Source organism: Ptychodera flava, chromosome 14, assembly GCF_041260155.1.
Source record: "Ptychodera flava strain L36383 chromosome 14, AS_Pfla_20210202, whole genome shotgun sequence".
NCBI classification, from domain to species: domain Eukaryota; kingdom Metazoa; phylum Hemichordata; class Enteropneusta; family Ptychoderidae; genus Ptychodera; species Ptychodera flava.
The window spans coordinates 23,645,600-23,660,441 of NC_091941.1; the positions used below are offsets into that span (position 1 = coordinate 23,645,600).

A 14,842-nucleotide genomic window follows, 5' to 3' on the forward strand; every position below is an offset into this window, starting at 1 on the left:
ACACAGAGACAGATAGACACACACACACACACACACAGACACATATATATAATTTATATTTATATACATATATCTCACGGACAAAAACTTTTTTCAGTGTTCATCCCTTTACCTGGTACAACACAACTTTAAATGAACAAATCACAAATATACATATAAAGTTGACATCAGTATTTAATTTAATAGTATAGAACACTAATGCTAGCTGCAGTTAATTTAGGAAGAGCAGCTGGTTCAGTCTGAATAAAAATTCTCCCAAGTGTTGATTCATCACTTGATCTACAAAATGTCCTCGACAAAAATAAAAATATCTGATTTGGTGGAAGGCCAGTCACGCATTGTCCCTTTCTCTCTGAATATTACATGGATTGATTTTTTTTTTGCCACATTAAAAGCTACTAGAGTTTGTGGAAATTTTATTGATTGGTGCTAGAGTCAATAAAAATGCTGGAAATCTAATTAGATAGGGTTTTCATTCAGCATTTCAGTTATTACAGTGAGATGACAAGGCCCAGGAAATCAGGCTATTGTATGTTTAATCGATAAATATACTCAGATGAAAGACTTAATTACACGTTTCAAGTATGGGACCCTATCATAGGGCTCTGCTATATTTTTGTTGAAACTGAGCATCCAGGAAGGGAGTGCTTCAGTTAAGTGATAGGCAAACATACCCAACTACAACAATACAATAGTATTCACCGTTACTGACATATCTTTTATATTTCCGCAGAAGTATGAGCAATAGAACTCTACTGTGGTGTTGTCTCTGCCAGTTATATAAAACAGCTGATCTTGAGACAAAGTGTCTTATTGGTTGACAAGCTGACAGTAGCGATCAAACCATCTGATAAACACAACCCACCTCCCTTTGACAGAATTACACAAAACATTAAATGTCTTTCTCTCTCTTTTTTTTTTGGTAACAAATTAGTCAACACATTGACCAAAGAATTGCTTTCAATAGCTACGTCCAATCAATAACAGGCACTTTTCCAAGTGGCATTGTCCGCGGTCACGAAGGCATGAAAACCACTGTGAAAAGTGATGACAAATTCAAGAGTGAATCAGGCCCCGGGGTTCAAGCATCAACTGTCAGCTGTGACCTGTTAAAAGTCATAAATCACCAACGTAGGGTTTGATTAATAATCATAGGATGATAACGCCAGACATATGGCCGCATAATACAGCTCTCTTCACGCCATATTGGCATTTGACCTCGATAACGGATCAATAGTTTTGTATCTTGGTGTGTATGCACACAAAATGTTGCCACTATTTTTAGTGGCCTCTTTCTCAAGCACTTTTGTCTGATGTAATAAAGATACTGGGGAACAAAATAATTTTGATATATGACAACAACAACGAAGGCAATAATAAAGGTATAATAATCACATTAATAATAGTGATAATTTTGTAGGAAAACGCTGGAAAATATCGTTGGCAACAACTGTAGCTGTCCCAAGAATACAACTGAAAACCATTTCTTTATGATTCATATGTATACTTATTAATATCAAAAAAATGGTATGAAAAATATTAATAATGCCAGTACGTTTATTAAAATATGCAAAAATATACAGCAGTAAATTTAATAAATGATAATTGATGTACCAGTAGTTTTATATTCATAATCGTTTTTTAGGTCGATATAAACTAATCAAGGATCCACTGAATTAAGGAAACACTTTTCAATTTAAGTTTAGAGGCTTTGAACAAAAATGTCTGGCTATCAGAATGGGATGGACGTGGGTACATTTTGCAGAAGGGAGAGGGAGAAATTAACGATGGCTGTCAAACGAATATTTTAGAAAGGGACAATGACCATATGTCACATCATTAACATTGGCACGCAAGGACAATCGTGTTTGCAAATTTCAATTTCACTGACATGTGAGCAATGATCCTGTGCCAATATTTACAAATGTAAACCATGGACAACTTCATTTGCTCTTTGGTCTGTTGAATAGGATCGTGTATAAAAGCTGTGAAATTGAACTGCAAGGAATGTACTAGTGATGTAATTTCTGACAATGCATTTCAATTCCTTATTACTTCAAAATTTGTCACATGGCAAAGAGAATCTGATTGAAACTTTCATCCTATTTTTTAGTAACATTACATATGTTCATATTTCTATCTGTCTTTATTCCCCTAAAATGTATTATGCCTATTTTTTGATGACACCTTATTTTTTTTACATTTACTGTGAGCAAAACATTCAGACCAAAACATGTATTTCAAAAAAAATCCAAGGTGGTAAACCAGATATAAGATATAGCAGTAGACATATTTAACACACAGATTGCCTATTTCTAAATCTCTCTGACCATCAATAAAATTGGCGACATTTCTCACATCCATGCCTTGTGTCTACCTGGTGCATTTCTCACATCCATGTCTTGTGTCTACCTAGTGCATTTCTCACATCCATGTCTTGTGTCTACCTAGTACATTTCTCACATCCATGCCTTGTGTCTACCTAGTACATTTCTCACATCCATGCCTTGTGTCTACCTAGTACATTTCTCACATCCATGCCTTGTGTCTACCTAGTACATTTCTCACATCCATGCCTTGTGTCTACCTCGTACATTTCTCACATCCATGCCATGTGTCTACCTGGTACATTTCTCACATCCATGCCTTGTGTCTACCTAGTACATTTCTCACATCCATGTCTTGTGTCTACCTAGTACATTTCTCACATCCATGCCTTGTGTCTACCTGGTGCATTTCTCACATCCATGCCTTGTGTCTACCTAGTACATTTCTCACATCCATGCCTTGTGTCTACCTAGTACATTTCTCACATCCATGCCTTGTGTCTACCTGGTACATTTCTCACATCCATGCCTTGTGTCTACCTAGTACATTTCTCACATCCATGCCTTGTGTCTACCTTGTACATTTCTCACATCCATGTCTTGTGTCTACCTAGTACATTTCTCACATCCATGCCTTGTGTCTACCTGGTGCATTTCTCACATCCATGCCTTGTGTCTACCTAGTACATTTCTCACATCCATGCCTTGTGTCTACCTAGTACATTTCTCACATCCATGCCTTGTGTCTACCTGGTACATTTCTCACATCCATGCCTTGTGTCTACCTAGTACATTTCTCACATCCATGCCTTGTGTCTACCTAGTACATTTCTCACATCCATGTCTTGTGTCTACCTAGTACATTTCTCACATCCATGCCTTGTGTCTACCTGGTACATTTCTCACATCCATGCCTTGTGTCTACCTAGTACATTTCTCACATCCATGCCTTGTGTCTACCTAGTACATTTCTCACATCCATGTCTTGTGTCTACCTAGTACATTTCTCACATCCATGCCTTGTGTCTACCTGGTACATTTCTCACATCCATGCCTTGTGTCTACCTAGTACATTTCTCACATCCATGCCTTGTGTCTACCTAGTACATTTCTCACATCCATGTCTTGTGTCTACCTAGTACATTTCTCACATCCATGTCTTGTCTACCTAGTACATTTCTCACATCCATGCCTTGTGTCTACCTAGTACATTTCTCACATCCATGTCTTGTGTCTACCTAGTACATTTCTCACATCCATGTCTTGTCTACCTTGTACATTTCTCACATCCATGCCTTGTGTCTACCTTGTACATTTCTCACATCCATGCCTTGTGTCTACCTAGTACATTTCTCACATCCATGCCTTGTGTCTACCTAGTACATTTCTCACATCCATGCCTTGTGTCTACCTAGTACATTTCTCACATCCATGCCTTGTCTACCTAGTACATTTCTCATATCCATGCCTTGTGTCTACCTGGTGCATTTCTCACATCCATGCCTTGTCTACCTAGTACATTTCTCACATCCATGCCTTGTGTCTACCTAGTACATTTCTCACATCCATGCCTTGTCTACCTAGTACATTTCTCACATCCATGCCTTGTGTCTACCTAGTACATTTCTCACATCCATGCCTTGTGTCTACCTAGTACATTTCTCACATCCATGCCTTGTGTCTACCTGGTACATTTCTCACATCCATGCCTTGTGTCTACCTAGTACATTTCTCACATCCATGCCTTGTGTCTACCTGGTGCATTTCTCACATCCATGCCTTGTCTACCTAGTACATTTCTCACATCCATGCCTTGTGTCTACCTAGTACATTTCTCACATCCATGCCTTGTGTCTACCTAGTACATTTCTCACATCCATGCCTTGTGTCTACCTAGTACATTTCTCACATCCATGCCTTGTGTCTACCTAGTACATTTCTCACATCCATACCATGTGTCTACCTAGTTCGTCACATCCATGCCATGTGTCTGTCTACCTGGTACATTTCTCACATCCATGCCTTATTTCCACTTTGTACACTTTCTGTGGATACTTACACTTCCTTTCAATTTCATCATCATCAAGCAGCAACGACACAACTTCTTTTGGTTTCAGCTGGTCCGGCTTGAAGTTTCCTCCAGATATGACCATTCTCTGGATCTGACGGACACAGACACAAAGAAAAGTGGTAAACTGATGAATTGATCTGCCACTCAACATGCCAATGGAAAACATGAACAGGGAGATTTTAGAGATCTGGTAGAGATCAGGAATACAGATTTCTTCGGAACAATACATTACCTCACTTTTCTCCTTCGCCCTCTGCAGAATCCTCTCTTCTATTGTACCTTTGCATATCAGCCTGTAGACTGTGACCTGCTTGGTCTGTCCCAGTCTGTGAGCCCTGTCCATGGCCTGCTGGTCCACGGTGGGGTTCCAGTCACTGTCATAGAATATCACAGTGTCGGCAGCTGTCAGGTTGATACCCAGCCCACCTGCCCTGGTACTCAACAGGAACACAAAGATGTCAGACCTGTGTGACAGGAAAATAAGATCAATCAGGGATTGATGTTTTAGTGTTGGTTAATCTTGTATAACAGAGTACATTCTAAGTCAACTTGGTAATCAACTGACTCATGTGCATTATCTTTGAATCGAGGAAACTTTACCTATTACATAGAGTCAACTCACAGAAGTACCACCAGACTATCAGAAATTCCAACAAATTCCAACAAATAATGACTCAGGCAGAGTTCTGATATCTTGAATGCCGAGTTCTTACAGCACTGGCAATTAAAGTTACCACAGGCTGTCAAGACAGATATCTTTGTGTCAGTGTGGCAAGGGTTTACATGATCCTGGTTAACACTTGTGGCAATCACTGCGGTAGGAGGAGCTACTTGAAAGACTGGGAAACTAAAACAATCAGATGCTGAACTCCATCCACATTGACACATAAATACAGTGGAATTTTCAAGTTTCTGGAAAATTCCAAAAACTCTTTAGAATTCATGAAAAAAGAAGCAGCAACGTATAGTTTGATTTGGAAGACTTGTTTTTTTTTCTTAAAAGTCTGTTTGTCCCCATGATGCACACTATCTGAAAGGTTTAGACTGTAGGAATATGCACGAGGGAAGACATATGTTGTGTACATACTATGGTTGAAAACATGAATATCTACCCATGGTTGCTTAACTTAATTTGCCAAATCCAATTCTGAAAGAATCTGACCTGCATATCTTTACATTGGAGCTATTTCCTACAGTGTACTGTACATTGTGATTTATAAGACTCAAAATGCACCTCAAAAGTGAAAAACTTACTTTGTTCAAACTTTTCTTAATAAAAAATCCATAATTAAAATCAGGGGCCACACTGCAAATTTTAATATTAGAAAAACAAATTACCTAACATTTACTGATATTGAAATTCAAAATGGCCACCATCCCTATGTTAACTCTACGGGGAAAAATAAAATTTTTGATTTTCACAAAACTAAGATGGTGAAAATTTTTCTCACTTAAAGAGCTTTAAAACAAGCACCCACAAGTGGTAGATCAGAAAAGAATTGTAAAAGTTTGGGAGTCCGAATATCTGTCCCCGAGGTGCATTCTACCTTAACCTGTTCACTCCACTTCCCTGTAAACAGGTCAACAATAGCCTTTGATAACAATTGATTTGGGCCAAACCATAGTGGTGAAAGCGTTCAGGTCGACATGACACCGATGGGTTGAAAACCTTACCTAGACTGAAAATCAGCAACCATGTCTCTCCTGTCAGATATCTTGGATGACCCATCTAATCTCATATACGTGTGCTTGCGATGCACCATGAAGTCCTGGATATATGAGGGAGAAAAAAAACATGGCAGACATGATATTTTATGCATTTCCTTATAGATAAATGGGACAAGAAAATCTAAAAGGACTTACTGAATATTTGAGAATTTCATGGCAGGAAAAAATTTCCCAGGTATGAGAATGTTTGCAAGGTTGTGGAAGATCAACCCAATAAATGTACATAAAATGATAAATATTAATGTAGTAGTGTGTGTGTTTCTGAAACCAAAATATGGGAGATACACATTGATAACTGTGTACACAAGACTTATCAGGGTGATAATTTACAGAATCTGCCGATTAAAATTACTACAATAGAGCTCATTCATAATGGTTGCAGAGTTTCATCATTCTTCCGCAAAGAAAAAAAGATCTGTCCAAAAGTTCGACAAGATAGTGAAATCGGAGCTGCTACCAGTTTGTCTCATTAAAACTAGAAAATGTAACTATCAAGGGATGCAACCGCAAACAGCAGAAATAATGACAAGGGCACAAATACAAGAGGTCATCAACATTTCTATTGGCAGCAGGCAAACATCGCATGCCGACTGCTATATTTACTGACATGACTACAATTGCAATCAAGGTTACCGCAGGTCCATTCCTGGAAATGCTGCAAGATTGTCTGTCATTATTAGATATCCAAATATTCCCATTTTTCTAAATTTCAGCAATGGTTTACATTTTTTTAAAAGAAACATTGCCACCATTTTATCATATCAAATCTAATATACTCTAAAAAATAAAAAAAAATTGTTGATAGATGAAAAAATAAACGAGAAATCGTTTTGAAGTTTTTTCTCCTGTACATCAATGTATTTCTGGAACACATAATTTCAAAATGTTGAGGGCAGGGTGTGCGAGCAGGTACATACAACTGACATGAAAATTTACATAACAATATTGAAATAGATCAGATAGTACGTTGACTCGTCATTAACATCCGTGCACAACTGCGGCTGATGGCTCATTACAAGTTTATGGGATTATCATTACGAGCACGAGTAAACAGATTTTGTAATATAAAAAAAATGTCCCCAGGACAAAAAAAATATAAGTAAGTGTTGTGGACATGGCAAAGTAAACAGAGATCATGGTACGTGTTGTTACGCTGCCGAGTAAAATCACATCATTAGAATAGTTTTCAATCAAAATCAAATGAAAACACACTGGTGCGAATTGGCAGCTATCAGGCCTTCATTGTGATTGAGTGTGCGACTGGCCATGTGTTACCAACCATGAATGACATATTGTAGAGATGAGTCCCATGCTGTTTGCCTCTGAACCTTTTTTTTAGGTGCATATGATGATAATTATGATTTTGTGTATGTGTAAATGAGTTTGGATAAAATTATGTGTGTATATGTATGTGTATGTGTATGTGTGTGTGTGTGTGTGTTGTGTGTGTATGTGTGCGCACGTGCTTGTGGTCAACATAGGGTGAGCTGTATTTCAGAGAAGCTGACACAGCTGTGTTCTGGGTTTTGATACTGGAAGTGTACAGCTTGCTGATTGTGTACCATCATCCTTGACACGGCAACCAGGGACGATGCTTTTATGTCCAGGGCAGCTTAAAATAAACACATGGTCCATATGCTGCCGAAGTTTGGATAATATTCTAGTGTGTACCTTTTATTTTATTAGCTCTGCATATTCTGCAAATAACGGTAATGCAGCGATTATACGCGGTGTGTTCACATGTATCAAAATACGGCAGGTGGGAATTTCAAAGGTCGAGTCGTTCTTGGCAAAGTGTTCTTTTTTCCCCCTCCATGAATGAGACAAAATGCTTTTAGAAATGGTAGACATTTGCATGGCACACAGTCTGAGTGTAAACACTTGATTCAAAGAGGTAAAATGCTTGAAATTGCTTCCATTAGGGAAACTGATCTCCTAATGGTGTTTCTCCTGCTGGGATTCATGGAAATGGCATTCTAGAATCAACAGATCCACTACTTGTCCTGTCTGTGCCTTCTATTACTCTGAAAATCACATCATTTTCTTAAGTATACAGAGTGAGTGCGTGAGTGGGAGTGGAGGGTCACGTTGGTGTGGAGGCAAAAATTATCCGAGAATATGTAACAATTTTTATGTAACAATTACAAATCAAGATTATTTGCATGACAATAACATTTTTTAATTAATTGAGGGACGCACAAAAACTGAAATATACATATCTGAGTTTTTCAAAGCCTGTGATAGTATGTTGTGTATTTCCATTAGAACAGCTCAACTTGACATGCAGTTCCCCTACATCATACCCATGTGTGTGTGTGTGTGTGTGTGTGTGTGTGTGTGTTTATAGAAATTCATTATCTAACAAAAGTCAAAACAGGTGTTACTCAATTACTACGATAACTGGATTAATGTCATTAAATTACATCATACAAGCAGAATATACTACAGCTACACTTAAATTTGAAACTAAAGATCATTCTGTTTTATGCTTGATCAATTTGACTTAAAGCTGACAAAACACTAAGATGGGTCACTGAAAATTATTGCAGCTAAAAATACTTTAAAGTACAAAAATTATGTGTTGTCCAGGGGAAGAAAATATGAAAGTGTTAGTGTGAATAGGCTGAATTCAAAAATAATTTTTCACTTTTTGCTGGTTAATTTACAGCTTTTCTCATTATATCTGCTGAAGGCAGTCATATTCTTTCAACTATTTGCAGCCTCGAACAGTAGCAGAGTAAAGTCCTTACTGTAACTATTTTCTTTTTGAATATTTTTGTGAAACACTCTTTACAAGTAGTCTTGTCAGAAAAAATTTAAACAAAAACCCTGGTGTGTGTAAACTTTGTGAATGAGGGAATGTAAAGTGGGACATAATTCACATTCATATGTGAATGAGTTTTGTCATCAAGATCTTCATGATTGTAGTCGGTTCATTTCTTACGCCCTCTGTCATTGGCAATATCAATTAGTTCACAACTTCTTACCTCCAATAAATCTATTGACTCTTTCCAAAGATATGGGTGTATCTAACTGTGTGACCCAGCCAAACATCAATTAATCATTCATTTTTTTTTACTGTCATAGTACTTTGAAGTACACGTACAGTGAAACTCTTCATTTCGGAAGTCGATAACTTCTCACACTGTTGCCGGCCACTCATGTGTGACTGTCCAAGTGTTGGACAACTCTTACCTCCAACAAATCGATCATCCTGGTCATCTGTGAGTAAATGAGAACACGGTGACCTTGAGCCTTCATCTTGGTCAACAGCTTATCCAACACAAACAACTTGCCGGAGTCCATGATCAAACTTTCCTTGCCTGCAAGAGTCAAGTGAAAGTATTATTTATTTCCAATGGCCAACCATCAGAAAGGTACTTTGTCAAATCTCAGTGGATACATCATTCAATTTGCACTTCACGGTAGAAGTACAACGCAGTCTAAACACAAACAAGGTTGGAACTATTTTGGGATAATTGCATGGTGATGACAGGTGAAAGAATTCATCTTTTTCTAATTTCCTGTTTTGTCAACTCTGATTTCTTTTTTATGAATACGGTAACTAAACGACCACTCTCACAATTTTTTCCCCAAAGGAGTATTTTCAACAAATTCAATAAATAATATTCCTGAACAGTTTCAAGTAAATGTGTGACACAAGCCTTTGTTGCTTTTGATCATGCACTTCCTGATACCAGAAACATTTTTTTACACAGAGTACCACTTTAATGTGAATCTGCTTATTCCATATTTTGGTTAGCCCACATACTTTTAAAGTTTGTCTTGGAAACGATATTAAAGGGCGAGTGACGCTAACTGTTGGTGATTTTTTCGGTATTTTTATATTGTATGTCAATTGCAAATTCTTATTCTACTCCCAATAGAATGTTGAAACGCTCACTATTCAGCTTGTCATCTTAGCATCTATATGTGTAAAATGCACTATTATTGTTTACATTTGAATTCTGGTCCGGTCCAGAATTCACTTGTCACCAACAACAATGCAGTCTGTATATATACAGGCTGAGCTGACAAGCTGACCACTGTTTATATCAACATGCTTTGGGGAGTAGAATAAGGAAATATGGTTGACATTAAAAACCAAAACAGTGAAAAAATCATCAAAAGTTAGCATTACTGGGCCTTTAATGAAAGGATAAAGGTACTCCACTTTATCAAATTTTATCTGAACTATCATGGAATCATATTTCTGCTATCTGTCTCAAGCTCATGTATTGACAGTCCATTTTCTGAATTTTGTTGATTCTTGATAAAAGTCAATTGAGTATTCTCTTTTTTTTCCACAGAGCAATACAAAGAAACAGTTAATTTGCTAAAAGTGTATACACTGTGATTATAAGGAGCAAAGAGATTCCTGACAGTCCTACCACACTTATGAGATGAATGCCGTGTTCAGTTCTCTATCAAAGGCAGAGGCAGAGGCCCTAATGCTCTGTATTCTGTGAGCAGTGCAGTGCTGGACATCACAGACTTCTTGTTTTGAACTGTAACCGCAATATGAATAACCCAAAACCAATTCTTGGGAGGCGCTCTGATGAAAGTACTTAAGTTCTATGTGGCCTGATAAAATGGCCTCTTAATCAAATCATGACATGCCACTACCGTATTTTGGAGTTTCCATAGAGGAAACATTCCTTTTTTCAATTGCCGTGCTGTTGATTTTAGGAAATTTGTAGTGTGAATGACAATTCCAATTTTTTTTCTATTTTGTACACTTTATTGATCCATCTGTGCATGGTAAAAAAATTGTGCAAATTTTCATCAAAACTGACTGGTACATGCTTTCAATTTATAGGTTTACGATACGGTTGATGAAAACTTATAGAGAGAATGCTTTCCAAAACTCAGCTGTTTTTGACTCAACTTCATTGTCGGTGCTTGAGGGGAGACCACTAGACTACGGTACACACAATTAACCATTTATCCAATTTTTCAACATGAAAAGACAAGGTCGCTGATTGGCGAGGATAAACTACAAACCAGTGATCTCGGTGGAAATAAAAAACCTGTCAAGGTTTATTTCACATTGTATGAAGTTAATCTGTCTGGACCAGTAAATCAACACCAAAGATCCGCTATTGTCAGCCAAACGGTCTCAGGTCTAATGAGTCTCCATGGACTGGTGACCAGGGTCATTGCTTTGACAGTCACATATAATCTGTCATCTTCACCAGAGAGGGAAAAGGTATTCAAAAGAGAAACTCCTCAAGGTTTTTAAATTAGGCAGTCAGACCATCAATAAAAGGAAACCTATTTTCCGTTCCACCGCAATTATCATCCATCTTGCAAGTTGCGACAGAATCCGTCCCTCACCTCCTACACATGTACAACAAACTCCATACAGTTATTCTATTCAACGTAGTGTATGCTAAGCACAATCAAATAATAGAACAAACTTCAGAACCTGCAAAAGGCAAAAAAAAAATGAAAATATGCCTATCACAACAATGTCACTAAAGCTTTTTAAAGCTCTTAAACCTTTCACCCCAGTTCCCTGTATACAGGTCCAACTTTACCGTAGAAAACAATGGATTTGGGACAAACCATGGTGGTGAAAGCGCTTAAACTGTTCCTACAGAAAAAGAACAGAGTGGCAAGCATGAGTGTCAGAAGTGGAAATGTTTGGATTTGAAGAAAACTGATACCATACAACCTTTTCCTCACAATGTTAATCACTGTAGCCCAAATTTGTGCAAATTAGCACAAGAGAAATTTAAATCTGTGCATTTTCAAATATGGTGAGAAAAATATATTGTACCAGTACGACAAAACAGACTTTGCACATATTCAGCTATTCTTTTATAACCCATTTATAAAGCAGTGATGGAGAGTTAAAATAAATGGTACAAATTACAGAAGCTGTGGCCCAACATAGTATTCACAACTGACCTGATTTCATATGCAAACAGACTACAGTACAGACAAACATGTGCATAAAAATGTATGCTCTGTAAATATTAGCAAATCCTGGGATGTTGAGTAAGGCAATATAACCACAGCAATTTTATGGGGTGAAAGTCACTCAAACCTGTCTATCAAATGTAGAAATATGAATGTTTACATCCCACAACACAATTGTGATAACGTTTATCAAAGCCTTCACAAACGCACACAAAAAATGAAACTTACTGATTTTGACAAACCGAAGCAGTGTGCGTTTTATGCTAAAGTGACTAAACTGACGTGCTCCTGACTTAACTCAGAAAGTTTGCTTCAATGGCAGAAAATTTAACCAAAATATTACATTTACTGGTCTAGGGATGATGCAAAGAAATTTCAACAAATTTCTAAATTGACTCAAAGTGTTTAAAATCTTAATGAGGTAGAAACCTACTGCAGCGAAGAGTAACCATTCATTTGCTGGAAATGTACACCTCATCCTTAATCCCCTTCTTCTTGAGAGAAAAAAATCCTGAAATGTTTTGATGTCAAATGAAGACACGCAGAATGTATTGTATTCTGTAATACGGATAGTTGTATCATAGCCACTGATGTGAATCCTTTGCAGTGAGACAGGATGACAAACAACATATCTATCAATCACAAGGCAGCCAGCCCAATCTATAAAAGTTTCCCCAGGGTTTTGTTCTTGATTTCAATTCATTGATAGGCTGAATACTCAGGCCCAGTCGATTTCTCTCTCAGTCCAGGCTGACCTGCCTCTCAATCAAAGCCTTCAGTGCCTGCCATTCACGGTGTCAGGTGGACAGGTTTTTCCAAAAAAGTAAACGATTTAAAAAATGGTATGAAAACAGTCAGCTTTGCAGTGATATCAAATTGTCCACTACCGCAAATAAACACCACATCAATCTATGCAATTATGACAGCAAGACCTTGAAAACGCAGACCTAATGTACCAGCCACTTTCTCTTACGCTCCCCCAAAAATAGCCCAGTAATTGTGGCGTACATGCAGTGACAGTTATACTGTTTATTTTGGCAACTCTGGCATAAATCCACACTTGCCACAATAACTCCAAAACTTCACAGCAGATTTACCTCTGCTGATGATTTATTGCCAGGGCAGAGTGAAAGAAAATCCACACACTTACTACAATCAATACTAGTTTAATTTCAAGGCTGATTGTAAGAAGCTATTTCTTTACAGAGCAAAAAACCACAAAAAACAGCAACTTTATCGCTTTCACTTTTTAAGAAAACGTGAATTCTTTGACTTCATCATGGAAATGAATATTGTAAAGTACTAACAGGACTTTTACAGAGTTTCCGATATTTATATCTGTGGAAGGTGACAGTATAACAGATGTTCATCGAATAGCACCATTCCTAATCAGCATTTCTATGTAAACAGGTCATATCACATCTGATGCCAAACATCTGGCTTTAGCCATAACCTGATTTTTCTCCCCAAGGTTATACCCATTGCAAAATCTTAGTATTCAAGCTGGTCACAAAAGAGACTTGTGTGAAGCTATATCCAGGATTTTTCCAAAATTTCACAATTTCAGGCAGAAGAATCTGACCAATTTCACATGCACATACACAGTGGCATGTCCTCTTTAAAAATCTACATCTAACACCACCTGTCAATCGTTTCATGGCCAACCTAACTACACATATTGTAATCTTAGTCAGACTATTCAGAAAATATTGTATTATGTATTTTAAACACAACAAAAACAAGAGGTTCGTGCCGATTTTTTTCCTCGACAATATCGTACCTAATTTATATGATCTATTCAAAAGTTCACAGGCATATGGTCATTGAGAGATATTGATTTCAACTTTCCACAACTTTTTACATGTTCACATGAAAAAAAATCCTACTGTCTCACATTATTCTGAAATGCACATTCATATTCAGACTGATTTTACGCTGAGGCTCACATAGGGCCAATCATTGACCCAAAGCTGTGTAGAACCTGAGCCATTTAGTGATGGACGTGACGTAGCAGCCACTGTGTGATGAGAGGTGGCTGTGCTTGGGGGAGGTGCTCACATTGTGATGGGAGGAGGTTGTGACTGGGGGAGGTGCTCACTTTGTGATGGGAAAAGATTGTGACTGATTGTACTTGCACTCACTTGGAATTTGAATGTTGGACCAGCCGTGGGTTGGTTGCACAGATAACAGACCACCTGGTTGAGTCGGGAAGAAATGCCATCTCGCCATGGCACACTGTTCATAGTGCTGAGGACTGCCAAACAAGACACTGTTCCTTGCCTCCAAGGAGCCGCCAAATTTCTCCTTGTCATGTTCATAGGCTGCACTGCGATCACTACAGTGATAATCCAGGCTGGTACCGCTCACCTGCATGCAAAACAAGGCCATATCGTTTATAGTTACTGTCAGTATATTTGATAACATTAATATTCTTAATAAGAAAGAGAAATATGATATTTTAGTCAAACAACATCACATCAGAAAAAAACAGATTTAGATAATTACTGGGGAGATGCAGTATATTGAACATGATGGTAATGCTGTGTCGTCGCTTGGACACTGAAAACGAAAGATTTTCTTTGAGCAACTCTTGGTGGCGATATATAAACTTTCCCAGCGGATAGTTCTACTCCGGGGAAAAAAAGGAGGCGATGTGTTCTACAGACTAAGTACATTAGGAGATCACATGATGACACGTATAAACTCTTATGGAAATACACATATTCCTGTGTGCATTTGTGTACATGGTTTGTTTGCACCATGTCCATTTGAATTCCGGGTTTAACCTATT

The 14,842-nt window shown here is 37.7% G+C and overlaps 1 protein-coding gene across 1 annotated transcript in view; it reads right to left on the reverse strand.

Annotated features, from left to right (window-relative positions):
* LOC139149833 (chromatin-remodeling ATPase INO80-like) overlaps positions 1-14,842 on the reverse strand; it is a 60,406-nt gene that overhangs the window by 6,849 nt on the left and 38,715 nt on the right. The window contains exons 23-27 of the mRNA XM_070721829.1: positions 14,193-14,418; positions 9,322-9,449; positions 6,073-6,167; positions 4,631-4,862; positions 4,387-4,489 (exon numbers count right to left, since the gene is read on the reverse strand). Coding sequence (XP_070577930.1) covers positions 4,387-4,489; positions 4,631-4,862; positions 6,073-6,167; positions 9,322-9,449; positions 14,193-14,418 — 784 coding nt within the window. The remainder of the gene's footprint in view (positions 1-4,386; positions 4,490-4,630; positions 4,863-6,072; positions 6,168-9,321; positions 9,450-14,192; positions 14,419-14,842) is intronic.